Source organism: Sarcophilus harrisii, chromosome 3, assembly GCF_902635505.1.
Source record: "Sarcophilus harrisii chromosome 3, mSarHar1.11, whole genome shotgun sequence".
Taxonomy (NCBI): Eukaryota; Metazoa; Chordata; class Mammalia; order Dasyuromorphia; family Dasyuridae; genus Sarcophilus; species Sarcophilus harrisii.
In genome coordinates this window covers 517,234,287-517,249,639 of record NC_045428.1, presented here as the reverse complement: position 1 = coordinate 517,249,639, position 15,353 = coordinate 517,234,287, and the positions used below count along the sequence as shown (strand labels likewise).

Sequence of the window (15,353 nt, the reverse complement as noted above, 5' to 3'; positions counted from 1 at the left end):
GATTGATATCTGACTTTTTTGAAGATGCTTCTTTGAGATCATGCCTTAAGAAAGAAAGATATCTTATGATGCTGCTCTCCTAGAGGTCCTTCCAACATTATATATGAAATCCTTTAGAAACAACTGAGAGCTTTCCGTATCCCTTTGAAAGGAAAGTATCATATCTGCCCAACATGTACTTGTGTCCTCTGGGTGCTTTGAAAAATTATGTCTCATTCATCTTTTTTTTTTTTTTGTTTCTATAATTTGTCTGTGTTTTGTTCAGGATCCCAGGAAACTTCTCTTCACCACTGGTAAGTCCTCAATACCAGAGCATATTCCTCAGCTAAAATATTAAGATATATTGTATTTTTCAGAATTAGCATTGAATATTGGACTGTAGAATTGCTATTTAGGATATGTGGTAATTTTTTTTGAGCCAAGACTTTATGAAGAAAAAAGAGAAACTAAGTCATGATACCATTTCCTTGCTGGTTCATTTTCTCACTGTACATCCTTTTGTCTAATAGATATTAATTAAATCATAACATTGTGCATTTAACATTTTTACGTGTAAAATATATCTAAATTTCTTTTTTTCTTTATGTAAATTATATTTACTTATAAACCAATCAATACACATTTATAAATTGCCTGCTCTATGAAAGACACTGTGCCAAATAAAAGGATTGCAAAGTTAAGATTTGAAATGTCTCTATTTCCAAGGACCTTATTATGTTCAAGACAACACATACAATTTATAAGTATATTCTGAGCAAGAACACAATAAATGCAAAGTATTTGAGGGAATGGACTAGGAACTGGGGAATCAGCAAAGAACTTCATGCAGAAGATAGTACTTAAGCTAACTTTTGAAGAGAAAAAGGGGTGACATGTTAAATATTGCAAAAAATATAGCTAAATCATGGAGATGCAATGAGAAATAAAACCTTAATATATAATAATTTTTATTTTAGTTATATTTATAAATTTATATATAAATTTAATATTATATAATTAATTAAATAAAAATAAAAACAAACTATAAAGAAAATAAATAGAATATATAATAATATAATTAAAACATATTACATTTGGGGCAGTTAGGTGGAACAGTGTGTAGAACACAGTCAAGAAGACTGAGTTCAAAAGCAACCTCAGATACTGGATATGTGATTCTGAGCAAGTCACTTAATTTTTGTCTGTGTTATAAAGTGCTAAAAAATATTTATGTCCCAGTTTTGGTGGGGGATCAAGGGAAATAATATTTGTAAAAATTTTTAGCATGATAATTGATACATAGTAGATAGGTACTATCTAAATGTTAATTATTATTACTATTTATTTTTTCTATACATTTATTTGTGGATTTTTTGACTTCTTGGTTTAGGGCCATTCTAGAGAGTTACTCTGCTAATACAGAGTAGCACCTAATTTGCAGCTTTGAGAGTATTTGAAAATTATCTCTGGATACTAAGAGATTTAATGACCTACATAAGGTCATACAGATATTACATATCAGCAACAGAACTTGAACCCAAATTTTCCAATCTCCAAGTATGTATTACTGGAAGTTGAGTTGATCTTCCAAGAAAAGTTCCTAATTTGTATTACCTAAGACCAGATATTATACAGTTAATAGTTGAGCATATAATAAGCTATATTTGCAAGAATTTTGATTTTCAATTTTAGAGTATCTTTTTCATATGTAAACAAATTAAACAAATACCAACAAATTTCCTCCTTGATCGATATTTGTTGATCATTAAATGAAAGGCTGTTTTTTTTTTCTTTTGGGAAATTAGCCAATTACTTACTGGGGAAAAAAAGAGAGAAGAGACCCTACTGAATTGGAATATAGATTACTACTTTTTTTTTTCTTTTTGCTTAGGTAATTGGGGTCAAGTAACTTGCCCAGGGTCACATAGCTATGAAGTGTTAAGTGTCTAAAGCCAGATTTGAATTCAGGTCCTCCTGACTTCAGAGCTGGTACTCTATCCACTGTGTTCCCTACCTGCCCCTGATTATTACCTAAGAGTGAACTATACAAATAACAATTTGATTCATTATAGATTTTCATTAATTCAAAATAAGGATGGAGAATTTGACTCTCCTCTACAAGGTCCTATTTTGATGCATCATCATGACATGGAGTTGTCTCCAATTTCTTCAAGACTACGTCAGTAAAGTATAAGATCTTGTATGTTCTACTGCATTGAAATGTTTTAAAGTATGGAGCTCATGACACAGACTGCTATCTGAAGACCAGTTTAACTAAGGGCAATGAAGCTTGTCACTAGTATGCTGGCCATTAGTAGATGAATTATTTTGTCATGGCAACCTGCAAAACAAAGGTATTTTATTTAAAAAAAATGATCCTCAGCTTTTACAACCATTAGTGGAAAAACAGAAAAGCAGAGGAGAAGGTAATTAAGAATGAGGCAGTTTTTAGATCATCTTAGCTCCAAGCATTTTAAACATGAGATTCTTTACCAAAGACTAAATTGATATTGGAAAAAAAAACTAAACCATTTCAATATCCATATTCTGATGAAAAATAAAAACAAACAAAAAGTTGTAGATAAATGGAAGCATGATTCTTAGGTTTTCCTTTCAGATGCAAAAGAGTTTGCTATAGTGACTTTATTTGTACCCCAAAACAAGAAAAACAATTTCAAAGGGCAATAGGTCATGCTCTCTAAAATTCTTATGATCAACATAATCAATAAAAGATAACTTATAAAAACTTTATAATAATATTTATCACATATAGGATGTGAACACAAGAAGAAAATATATAGGCCTTTTTTTTATTCCCTATATTTTTGTAGTCACACTATTGACTAAAAGGTCATAGGAACTGATGAATGGGGAGATAGTAGAAGAGGCACACAAGGAACTCCAAGATGTGAGGCAGAGTGGTTACTGACCTGAAGAAGGTGCTTCTTAATTTCATTGTCTTCACAGTTCATTCCACTAATTTTTGGCACCTTAATTACCATGTATTAGCACAAGATAATTGCACACCTTGTTATTTGGGATGACAAATTTATAATCATTGAAGGGGATTTGTTTTCCAGATACAAAAGAGGGAGGACGAATTCCCTATCTCAGTTCCTTCTTTGTGTCTGGAAAACAAATCTGCTCTGTAGAGGCCAACTCAGCTTGGTGACTTCTGTTTTTCAGTCTTCAGTGTCACAGCCAAGCTGACACCATCCTTCTTTTCTCTTGACATAACAAAGAACTTTTTAAAAACAATCTAATTATTTATGCTAAGTAGGTTAGAAAACAAGAGTTATATATATTTGGCCAGCATCTTTATAACTTTCACAAAGGATGTCTATTTCACAGTCCAAGTGATAGAGGGATTCCTTGTAGATAATGAGATATTTCAGATGTTTCTTTTCTGCAGATGAATTTTACTAATTGCATGAAACTCTGGATTATTGCAGAATCTCCTATTCTCAAAGCTATTCTTGAGTAACTTGACTTTACATAAGAATGATACATATTAATAATTTTACATGTAGTCATCTAATTTGTATGTAAAAATGAAAAGCATAGAAAACTAATATTTTAGCTTGGTTCTTCCCAGATGCAAGAGGGATGATTTGGAAGTCATTTCTGTTCTCTTTGATTCATTTAATGGCATCTTTAATTCACACTTCCCTAGATATATGAATATGTGGGGAAGATTTAATATTCAAGAAAAACTAATCTTTTTTCTTTACTGAAATTTGATTGATTTTTTTTTACATTACCTTTATTTCTATATATTTTCCTGTTGCATGCACACACACAGACTTATTCAAGGAAGTCAAAAACAGAAAGAAAGTTAGCATATGTTTCAAAATATCCAGAAAAGTACTTTTTAAGGTATCAAAGAATCCATTGAAGATGAGCCAAACAAACTTTGGTACATCACCTTTATTTCTATATATTTCCCTGTTTTGTGTGCATACACACACACACACACACACACACACACACAACCAGAATTACCACCACACAAACTCAGGAGGATAAAGAAAGGAAGAAATAAAAGAAAGAGGAAGAAGAAAAGAATGTCAAACTTAGTACCACAGGATACATAGTAGACATTATTCATAATACACCTTCATTATTGTGTCTTAGTTGTGAACATAATCACAAACTTCCTCCCACCATGTTCCAAAACAAAATTCCTTGGGCATAAGCTTAAATTCTTTTCACATATTGATTCCTAAATATTTTTGTAGGGTTCTTCAAAATCATGTGGTAGTACAGTGTGAAGTGAAAATGGTCTGTCTTAGACTGCCATATTTTAGAGAGGCAATGAGAAGTTGTATGTCATCATCCCACGGACTTTACCCCAATTTCAGTCATTATAAATTCATTGGGGTCAATAAAAAGCCACTTATTTTTTTAAAGTAACTAGAATGTTGGGCTATTTATTAGTTCTTGATATCCTAGTATAGATCAATATAATTTAATACCTTTTATCCTCAAACATAGCAGAGTTGTCCATCGATGGCCATAGGAATTTTGAAAGTAGGATGACAAAGTTGTACATTTGATATATGGATCACTTTTAGGAGAGGGCAGGCCTGGGTAGTTAGCCAAATAAGATCAGTTTCATGACAGAATAAGGATTAAAAGGACTTCAACATTAATTGTATCTCATTAATATTAGTTAAACCTAACTAAATGTGTACTATTAATATCAGCTTATTTGAATTCTCTCAATAGAAAATGAGCTCCTTGGAGGCAAGATAGACCAGAGGGTAGTAAAGGATGGTCAGCTTAGGCCCATTGCAAAGTGATGATGACCTTAGGTTCTCAATTGTTATTCCAGTGAAATGCAGACTCTATAGAGCAGATCCCTATCTAATTAAAGAACAAGTCTTCAACTAGAAGACTAGGAAGAGCTTTTTATCTGTTAGCTAAGAACCAGTCCATTAAATTCAGAGAAGATCATCATTTCTTTGAATCAGGTAATGATGTTTTTATAACACAAAAAGAACTAAGGAAAATAAGAGGACATTCTATCTATGTTGTCATGAGAATATTCACATCTATTAAATAATATATTATTTTTATAAGAGTTATAGCAGTGAGGTATAAAAGTTATCTTATTAAAATGTTTTAAAAATAATTTGTATTTTTGTCTTTATATTACACTTATTTTTTATTACACTTATTCTCTTCTCTACTATAGAGACATTCTTTATAAGAAGGAATAAGAAAGAATTAGTTCTGTAAAACCAGTCAATACATTCACCATGTACATTATCACATATAAATAGTCCCCCACTTCTGCAATGAAGGGAATTTGGGTATTTTTTTTTTCAGTTTTACCCTGGAAGTAAGTTTGGTTAATATAATTATGCAACATTCAGTCTTGTTTTATGTATTTTTAAAAAAAATTATATTGGTGATGTCATTATATTTATATGCATATATATTTTCTTACTGATCTTTATTTTTTTCCTTTATACCAATTCATGTATTTTCATGTTTCTTTGAGTTGTTGGCATTTGTCATTTCATTTTTATAATGCAGCAATATTCCATTTAGTCATTTACAAAAGTTTGTTTGGCTCATCTTTAATTGATGGATTCTTAATTTGTGCCTAATTCTTTGATACCTTAAAATGTACTTTTCTGGATATTTTGGAACATATGCTAACTTTCTTTCTGGTTTTGACTTCCTTGAATATTTGTCCGGTAGAATCACTTGATCAAAAGGTGTAGACATTTTAATGATTGAGAGTTTTTCCTTAACAGTTTTAAAAGTACAGCTGAGGCAGCATGGTATTGTTGACATGAACTCTGATACTGGCTGTGTGAGTGTGAGCACGTCATATATACTCTCAATAATCTTAATCAGTGATATAAAATTGAAATAGAAACATATCTCTGTACCATATAGACTTAGAAAACCACAAATTTCTATTATCTGCATTATATTATGATTTTATTTATTCTGTTAAGCATTTCAGAATTACATTTTAACCTACATGGGGGAATTTTACCAGCAAACAACTCTTTAAGACTTTAAATTTTACAGAGGATGCCAACTTGCTTAGGTAATAGATATTTATACAACTAAAACTGCTAGTTCAGCCCTTCCCTCCTAAGTTTATGTCAGCCATTTTGATTTTGCCCACCATTCCTGCTAGGCTACCATTAGCTTAGTCTCATCAGTTGTTTCTTTTGTCTATTTTGAAAACCAATGTTAGTTTGTATATATATTTTTTTACATTGAGTAGGTTTTGGTTCATGTGTGATAATTTCTCTCATCATGCAGTCAGAAGGCATAATTTCTGCATGTTTTTCATTTCAAAACAAAAATGGGCCTTCCAGTGGCCTTAGCAGCAGCTGGCATTGTAATCTCTTTGAAAATACCTAGTTTCCTCATCCAGTTATTTTTTTTAAATGGTGCTGTTTTGAAAAGCACTGGGCTTTTTATTTCAGGTAGTACAGCCAAAAAGCACTAGAAAAAAGAAATGAGGTCCTCTGGTAAGCAGCTAGCTCAGAGAAAACTTTAAAGTTTGAAAAAGCAACAAGGTCATTAGATGTTAAAATTGTTCTCTGATATTCTCTGGTCTCAGGCTGTGATATACCTTTTGGGAGGGCAACAACAATTCATATATATTCACCAGGCCATGTGGACCAGTATGAAAAATACAAGCACTCATGGTGGTGAGGGAGGAAATAGATTTTGCATGAATATCTACAAAACTGTGATAATTAATAAAATGGCCAGTTAAAAGGGAAAAGCACACAGAACTGCTTGGCTTTTCCTTTGTATTTCCAACAGAGAGCAAAGTACTTTGAATTTCTAACTAATAACTCTTTATGCTTTTTCTCAGAACAATTTAAATGTGTGTGCATATATTTATTTATCTATTGATGCATTTATTTTAGTTCCTGGATTGACAGGGGTCTGCATGGTGTTGGTGTTATTCCTCATGATTACAGCTTCCACATATGCCATTCGGTAAGAATCAGTCCCATTATTTTCTTTTTTTTTTTTCAATCTAGGTGGTTTTTTCCTCTAGATTTTTATCTTATTTTCTTTTATAACTCAGTGAAACTTCTTTAAACAGAATAAATGAATTGATGAATTATAAATCATTGATTAAACAATATGAATGAATGCATTTATTAAGTGCTTACTACGTGCAAAGCATTGTGCTAAATTCTTGAAATACAAGTAGAAAACCAAATCATCTGTGCTCTCAAGAAATCTCACATTATAGCAGATGGAGATAAATACATTATTTGCATAAATTTTCTGATGAATTTTAAGCAGAATTACATGGTTTTGTTTAATCTTGGTTTAAAAAAATTTCAAATTATGAGTTCCATTTTTTCTGTAATAGTAAGCATAATATATTGAACATTTTTGGGGGGTAAGAGGTTAGGGGTAATGGAAACTATGATTGAGGCAAAGTGTATTTACTCAGAATATATGAACCTTTTGGGAATTAATTTTTCACACTGGTAAAAAGAAATTATTGGATCATATGATTTTAAGGGCCTACTATTGTTCTAAAACTTATTTTTCTTCAACTGCTTATATAATAGTCATTAGAGATGGGGTTTAATAGTTTGTTCCTAGGAGGGGAACATATGTGCTTGGTTTTTTGTTTGTTTTGTTTGTTTTTAATAAATAACAAACCTCATATCCCTAATATGATCTTGTTTTTTGTATTACTAATTTAATTATGTTATTAATTTAATGCTTATTTGTTCTGTAGATATAGCATTGGAAAACAAAGTTAATTAAAGGCTTGGGTAATGAAAATGTCTCAATTTCAATTCAATTCAAGCATAATACTTGTGCTTGAGAAAAAAAAAAAAGAAAAGCTTTTCTGACATAGTCTGTGAGTTAAGTAAAGAAACTATCATTATTCCCATTCGTGAGGACAGACATCTGAAGTGACTTGTGCCTGACTGAACCAACTAATAAATGGCAGAAATGGAAAAAGAAGTCAGATTGCTTACTGCCCAGGCCAGTACTTTATCACAATAATACACAAAACCATAGGTTCCCTTAAGGAGGAAATGGCTTATGTCTAAAAGAGGTACCTTGACTAGGCTTATTACATCAGTTAAGAAATGTAGGTAAATTGAAACTTATATTTTTTATCCATAATTACCTGATTGAGATTTTTTGTAATTGGGCCATTTTTCTCTTTAAATTTGTAACCAATTTTATTTAGACATAGCTGTCATTTCTTCTTGAATACATAAGGCTTCACTTTGTTTTATGTTCTTTTCTTTAAAAAAAATTATTCATTTTAAATTTAAATACAAAATGAGGAAAGAAAAAAAAACAATCCATGTACACAACAAAACATATGAGACGATCCAATATAAAATAATAATTTTCTGTTTTTGGAAAACCTATATAATGAATAATACACATTGTTTTCAGTTTTTGTACATTTCTATGCTTCCTTTTAGGTTTTCTTTTGATCTTTGCTCTGCACTTTTTATTTTTTTTTTCTCCCTTTTCCAAGCTGCCTTAGAGAAGTATGAACTTAAATGTGTGTTCTTACAAATACATATATGTATACATATATATGTATTCTCTCTCTATATATATTCTCTATATATGACTAGTCTATGTACATTTTTATATGTCAGTTGTTTCTCTAGAGTTAAATTGCATCTTCCTTTTATAGGTTCAAGTTTTTCAAGTCTTCCACGGTTTTTTTTTTTCCTAAATCAACCAGCTTATCATTCTTATATCACAATCTTGTACCACAGCTTGTTTAGCTATTCCTCTAGGGCAGCTGTCATTTTAGCTAATCTGATAGATGTAAAATGATATCTCAATGTTGTTTTAATTTGCATTTCTCTAATCAATAATGATTTAGAACATTTTTATTTGATTATATATAATTTTGATTTCTTCATCAAAAACTTGCCTATTTATATCCTTTGAACATTTCTTAATTGGGGTAGATTCATATTCCTATAAATTTGAAAGGTTCTTTATATATTTGAGGAATGAGACTTTTATTTGAGAGATTGTCTATGAAAAAATTTTCCCCATTTTTTGTTTTCTTTCCAATCTTTCCAAATTAAAACAATCAAAATTATTCAATTTACACCTCTACCATGCTTGCTTTATTTATTTTTTTTATATATTTATTATCTTATCCATGAGTCTGATAGGTAGTATATACCATGTTCTTCAAATTTTCTTGTGATGTCTCCATTTATATATGTTATGTATCTATTCTGAACTTACCTTGGTATATGTTTTAATATATTGGTCTATCCCAATTCTTGCCAAACTTCTTTCTAGCTTTCCCAACAGGTTTTTTACCAAATAATGACTTCTTATCTCAATAAATCAAATCTCTACATTTTCAAATGCAAAATTACTATGGTCCCTTGTTGAATAAATAGATTAAGTAAAATGCTCTTTTTATATATTGGCTTTGCCTACCCATGAACAATGATTATTTTCCAATTATTTAAATCTGATTTTATTTGTATAAAAAGTATTTTATATTTATATTTATGTAGTTCCTGTATTTGTTTTAGCAGGTACACTTTCAGGTATTTATACAATCTAGTTATTTTAAATGGCCCTTATAATACAATATTGAATAGTATTAGTGACACCTGTTGTAGTTTTCCTATTTTTCTATTTTAATGAAATATTTTTATTTTAACTTTGTACCATACCTGCAAGGAAATTGGGATTAAGTGACTTTTCCAGAGTTGTACAGCTAGTGAGTGTTAAGGGTTGATGGTGGCATTTGAATTCAGGTCTCCTGACTTCAGGGCCACTACTATGGTCCCTTGTTGAATAAATAGATTAAGTAAAATGCTCTTTTTTATATATTGGCTTTGCCTATCCATGAACATCTTTTTAACATAATAAATACTACTCCTACCTTTTATTTTTACTGTTTCATTTTTATGTATTCCCTGAAAGCAGGATATTATTGAATTCAGAATTTTAACCCATTCTATTATCTGTTTTTGTTTTATGAGTAAACTCATCCCATTCATATTAAAAATTATAATTAATTCTTGTGAGTTTCCTGCCATCCTATTTTTTCTCACTATATTTCTTACTTTACTTCTACCCCTCCTCACTCATCCTATTTACTTTTACCTATCTTGCTTTTCCACTCCTTAATCTACCCACCCCTCTGAGTCCCTTCCTTATCCTCTCTTCATTCCATCCTCCATCTTATTCTATCTTTCTTAAGAGTTCCTCCCTTTCCTCCTTTTAATTCTTGATGTATATATCTTCCTAAAACTCTCTCTCTTATTCTGTCCCCTCCCCTCTTATTTCTTTCTAAATTTAGAACTTTTGTACTGCACTAATTGTATATGTTGTTCACTTTTTAACCCATTTCAGATGAGAATAAGGTTCCAGTATTACTGTCCTTCCACCCTGACTTGCTTGTTCTGTATCATTTCTTCATTTATAGAAGTATTCCCTTTTGAAATCACTCTTCCTTACAAAGCTAACCTTTCTTTCAAACTACTCAAATAATGATACATTTTTGCATATAAGAAGTAAACAAGCTCAACCTTGTTGAGTCCTTTTAATTGGTCTTTAATATTCATCTTCTATTTCTCCTGGATCTCATATGTCCATAGAGTTCTGCTCTTTTTGTCATAAGTATAAGAAATTCTTTCATTTATCAAATATTCATTTTCCCCATTCAGGATTATACTTAGCTTTTCTAGATAAGTTACCATTGGTCATAACCCCAGCTTTTTTACTCTATGAATTTGGGTTTCAGTATGTACAGTCCTTCAACATAGAAGCCACTGGATATTTTGTAAATTTGATTGTAACTGCATAATATTTAAATTGATTTTTTTCTTGTTGCTTGCAATATTTTCTCCATAACCTGGTAACTTTATAACTTGGATATAATATTTCTTTAAGTTTTCTTTGTGATTTCTTTTTGGTGGTGATAAATAGATTTTTTTTCTATTTCTGCTTTACCTTCTTGCTCTAGAACTTCAGGACAATTTTCCTTAACAATGTCTTGTAACATTGTATCAATTTTTTTTAAAAATCATAACTTTCAGCCACTCCAACAATTTTTATATTGTCTTTCCTTAATCTATATTCCAGATCAGTTGTTTTTCTGATGAGATCTTTCACATTATTTTCTTTTTTTGATTTTGTTTTATTATTTCTTCATGTCCTATAATATTGTTAGATTCCTCTTGTCTGATTCTAGTTTTCAAAAAAATTTCTTTCTTCATTAAGATTTTGATATATATTTTTTCCAGCTGATTGATTTTCTTTTCATAATTTCTTGATTTTCTGATTACTCTTATCTTTCCTTAATTGTTTCTTGAATTCTTTTATTTGATTTTAAAAGTCTTTTTAAGGTCTTCCAAAGACTCTTTTTAGTTTTGTGGCCATTTGATATTTCTCAATGAAAATGGAGTGGCTTTTTTTTTTTTTTTTTTAGCTTCACTATTTTCCTCTGAAAATGAACCTAGATCTTCTCTATCCTTGTAGTAGCTATCTATGATTGATTTCTTTCTCCTTTGCTTACTCATTTTAAATTTTATTTTGTTTTATTTATAACAGCTTATTATTATAATCAGATCTAGTCACAATGCTTTCAGAATAATACCCCAGGTTTCAGGTCTTTCTTACTGAATATTCTTTTCAATCCCAGTGCCATGGCCAGATGCCCCAGTCACGTTATCCCCCTATATTTTTGCTCTCTGTGATTTCTCTGGTGCCTGCTAAGTTCAAATATCTTCTATGTTCTGGAACTGAAACGAGGGACTTTGCTTCCTGTAAGTGCTCAATCAGCAGGGTCTTCCCAACTTCTGCTAGCATATCCACCAGGTAGACACCAACTCTTTCCCTCTAATCCCCTCAATCACAGCTCCAGACCATGGCTAGTAAGCACTATTGTGCCTAGTGTCTCCCATTGGTGGAAGGCCCCTCAGTCTCCTACTTAGCTGTCTGTCACCTACATGGTCCTTGGAGAAAAATTTTCTGAAGCATTCCATGAGGTGTCTTTAGCCACCCAGCCCACCTACCCCCAGGGCTTGTTGTTTCTTGATTCTGTGGAGTAGATTTAGAGGTGTTTGTATTTCACATAGGCCAAACTTCCATCCCTGAAGATCCAATCTTTTCTGGGTCTTTTTAAGTTATCTTAGGAGGATGACTCCTTCATCTGGTCTTTTGTTATTTCTGCTTCTCTATGTTCACTTTGAAGTGATGTCTTCTCTTGTGAAAAAAAATTAAAAAATCTTAAAGTTTTCTGATCTACCCCATTATCTTCACGGAATCCACTTTCTGTATTTAGTTCGTGAGAGAAATTTTTTTCAGTGTTTATTTTGCCAAGCTAAAGTTATCACCAGAAATTTAATAGGATTTTTGAGATCCTTTTAAAGTGTGTTGGAATTGGGAATAGGTCTGATTACATGAATGAAGATATTTAGCTTATAAAAATCTTGCATTGAAAACAGACATAATTAAATGCTAAACCAATGTGATAGACAAGGCTTCTGGTTTTTTGTGTTCTATGCAGCAGAGTGTTTGACTAGGCATTTTCTCTCCAGAGGTAGATTTATCTTTATTTTTTTTTTTCAGATTTCCAACAGCTCATATTCTTTTTTTTTATTATAGCTTTTTATTTACAATATATATGCGTGGGTAATTTTTTAGCATTGACAATTGCAAAACCTTTTGTTCCAACTTTTCCCCTCCTCCCCACCCCTTCCCCCAGATGGCAGGTTGACCAATACATGTTAAATATGTTAAAGTATAAGTTAAATACAATATATGTATACATGTCCAAACAATTATTTTGCTGTACAAAATGAATTGGACTTTGAAATAGTGTACAATTAGCCTGTGAAGGAAATAAGAAATGCAGGCAGACAAAAATAGAAGGATTGGGAATTCTATGTAGTGGTTCATAGTCATCTCCCAAAGTTCTTTCCCTGGGTGTAACTGGTTCAATTCATTACTGCTCTATTGGAACTGATTTGGTTCATCTCATTGTTGAAGAGGGCCACGTCCATCAGAATTGATCATCATATAGTATTGTTGTTGAAGTATATAATAATCTCTTGGTCCTGCTCATTTCACTCACCATCAGTTCATGTAAGTCTTTCCAGGCCTTTCTGAAATTAACCTACTGGTCATTTCTTACAGAACAATAATATTCCATAATGTTCATATATCACAATTTATTCAGCTATTCTCCAATTGATGGGCATCCATTCAGTTTCCAGTTTCTGGCCACTACAAAGAGAGCTGCCACAAACATTCTTGCACATACAGGTCCCTTTCCCTTCTTAAAAAAAAAAAAGCCCAGTAGTAACACTGCTGGATCAAAGGGTATGCACAGTTTGATAACTTTTTGAGCATAGTTCCAAATTGCTCTCCAGAATGGCTGGATGTATTCACAATTGGTGGACTTATCTTTAAACAGATATTTTGTAATTTCTCTAATCCATAGGTGGATGAGTTGATATCACTGGGCACTAAGAAATAACAAAACTGGTAAAAAAAAAAAAAGAATTGTTATCTAAGATAAATAGAATAATCACAAACCCTGCTTTACTTTTCTTAATGAATTCAAGTCTCATAATACTAAAGAATTGACAGAGATGATTATTAAATTATTTTTAGTGACCTTTTAGGGTAATGAAAAATGGGAGAAGGAGGAGGAGATGGACAAATGCTTTCCCAGTTTTGAAAATTAGTAAGACAATAGTTTTTTTTTTTTTTTTTTTTTTTCAAATTTTAGGCCAGTGACCTCCATCCCTGATGACATCCTAGGATGTAATTTTAAAGGAAAGTTTAAAATAATTTATGAAGAGAAATTACAATCATTATGACGAAACCTTGCAAATATTTTTCCTCCCTCTCTCCCTTCCTCTTTCCTTTTCTTCTTCTTTTCCTCCCTCTGTCCACCCTTCCCTTCTCTTCCCTTCCCTTCCTTTCCCTTCTCTTCCCTTCCCTTCCCTTCCCTTCCCTTCCTTTCCCTTCCCTTCCTTTCCCTTCCCTTCCCTTGCCTTCCCTTCCCTTCCCTTCCCTTCCCTTCCTTTCCCTTCCCTTCCCTTCCCTTCCCTTCCCTTCCCTTTCCTTCCCTTCCCCTCCCTTCCTTCCTTCCCCTCCCTTCCTTCCTTCCTTCCTTCTTTCCTTCCTTCCTTCCTTCCTTCCTTCCTTCCTTCCTTCCTTCCTTCCTTCCTTCCTTCCTTCCTTCCTTCCTTCCTTTCTTCCTTCCTTCCTTCTCTCCTTCCCACCATATGTATCCATTTGGCTAGAACCAATTATGATATTTTATACAATTATAACTTTGAGTAATGCAAATTTGAATATATTTGACCACTTTAGGAGATTCATTATTAACACCAATTTTGACCTAGATGAATTTGGATTTAATGTAGAAGAAGTGTAGAGAGAGCTTGATAATGGTTTTAAAATTTTGAAAGGATATTATGTGGAGATATATTATATTCCTTTTAGTTGACCCCTGATAGGAGATAGGAGCAATGGGTGGAATGTATCGAAAGAAAGGTTTCAGCTCAATTAAAAAAAAAAAAATAACCAACCAACAACAACAACAACAACAACAAAAACCTAAAAATCAGAACCCTCAGAAATGGAAAAAATTGATGTATTCCTCATCATTGAAGGTCTTGAATTATAAGAGGGATGACCCCTTCTTGGGAAATTTGCAAAAGTGCTTCCTCTCCAAGAATCAATTGAACTAGAATGATCTTTGGTTTTCTGAGTTCCTAAGTTTCTTTGTGGTTTTATGAATGAAATGAGAATCAAACCAGGAGTCTGCATATTTGGATTCTCTTGGACACACTGCTTAAAAAGTTGGCATTTTCATCCTCAATTGCTCATTAGAGATTATCTTCAATTTATTCTATATATATATATATCTATATATACATATATCTTGTTGGCTATGCATATAAGTGTGTGTGTGTGTGTGTGTGAAATATATTTTACTGTAACTAGAGCATAACTATGAGCTCCTTAAGTGCAGAGATTATTTTTTGATTTTCTTTATATTCCCAACACTTAGCATAGTGTTTAACACATAGTAGGTGCTTAGTGGATGCTTGTTAACTGAATGAACTGTTGTTGGAAATCTTAGTTGTTTAACAATCCAGTTCCTTAATGATAGTGAATATCTTAGAGAGGCGGTGTGGAGTAGTATCTGTAACACTAGATTTGGGATCAGAAAAACCTGGATTTAATCCCACTTTAGAGAGTTTCTAGCATGTTATCCTAGGTAATCTCTCTGATATTTTTTAAAAATCTGTAAAATGGGAATAATAATAATAATAACACAATCATAAAGTTATTGCAAGAATCAAATGATCTAATGTATGTAAAGTGTTTTG

At 31.8% G+C, this 15,353-nt stretch overlaps 1 protein-coding gene across 3 annotated transcripts in view; it reads left to right on the top strand.

Annotated features, from left to right (window-relative positions):
- NOX4 (NADPH oxidase 4) overlaps window positions 1–15,353 on the top strand; it is a 232,949-nt gene that overhangs the window by 48,027 nt on the left and 169,569 nt on the right. For all 3 annotated transcript variants that reach the window (XM_003764641.2, XM_031961906.1, XM_031961907.1), the window contains 2 exons: window positions 266–293; window positions 6,888–6,960. In XM_003764641.2, the coding sequence (XP_003764689.1) occupies window positions 266–293; window positions 6,888–6,960 (101 nt within the window). The remainder of the gene's footprint in view (window positions 1–265; window positions 294–6,887; window positions 6,961–15,353) is intronic.